Here is a 343-nt window from a genome sequence, read left to right as displayed (position 1 = left end):
TTTTGACCATTTTTCCATTATAAAAACAGCTTGCGTAATTAGGAAAAAGAAGGAAAAGACTATTTTGCCATTCCATAAAAAAGCCCATAACTACATTTCTGTACGGACAGTCCTTTTCTATTGGCAAGGGTAAGGATGTAAATTAAAATATTCTTCTCAATAGCCACACGCTGGGACACCCTATAAACTCTTAATTGCCGTTTTTTCCCTCTTTTCCATTTACATATAAAAAAAAGCTCTCCACATAAATTCGAATTCCTCTCTCTTCGTTTCGCGTAAAGTAACACCGTCAGTGTGTGAGAATATGTTGAGGTTTTTCGGCAGAGGCTCCACCGGAGACTCG

The 343-nt window shown here is 37.9% G+C and overlaps 1 protein-coding gene across 1 annotated transcript in view; it reads left to right on the top strand.

Annotated features, from left to right (window-relative positions):
• Window positions 1-223: 223 nt before the first annotated feature.
• LOC102581173 (guanylate-binding protein 7-like) overlaps window positions 224-343 on the top strand; it is a 9,407-nt gene continuing 9,287 nt past the window's right edge. The window contains 1 exon segment of the mRNA XM_015303889.1: window positions 224-333. Coding sequence (XP_015159375.1) covers window positions 305-333 — 29 coding nt within the window. The 5' untranslated portion in view covers window positions 224-304.

This window comes from Solanum tuberosum, unplaced genomic scaffold, assembly GCF_000226075.1.
Source record: "Solanum tuberosum cultivar DM 1-3 516 R44 unplaced genomic scaffold, SolTub_3.0 scf00476, whole genome shotgun sequence".
In the NCBI taxonomy this organism is placed as follows: Eukaryota; Viridiplantae; Streptophyta; class Magnoliopsida; order Solanales; family Solanaceae; genus Solanum; species Solanum tuberosum.
This window is presented reverse-complemented; position numbering and strand designations above follow the sequence as displayed.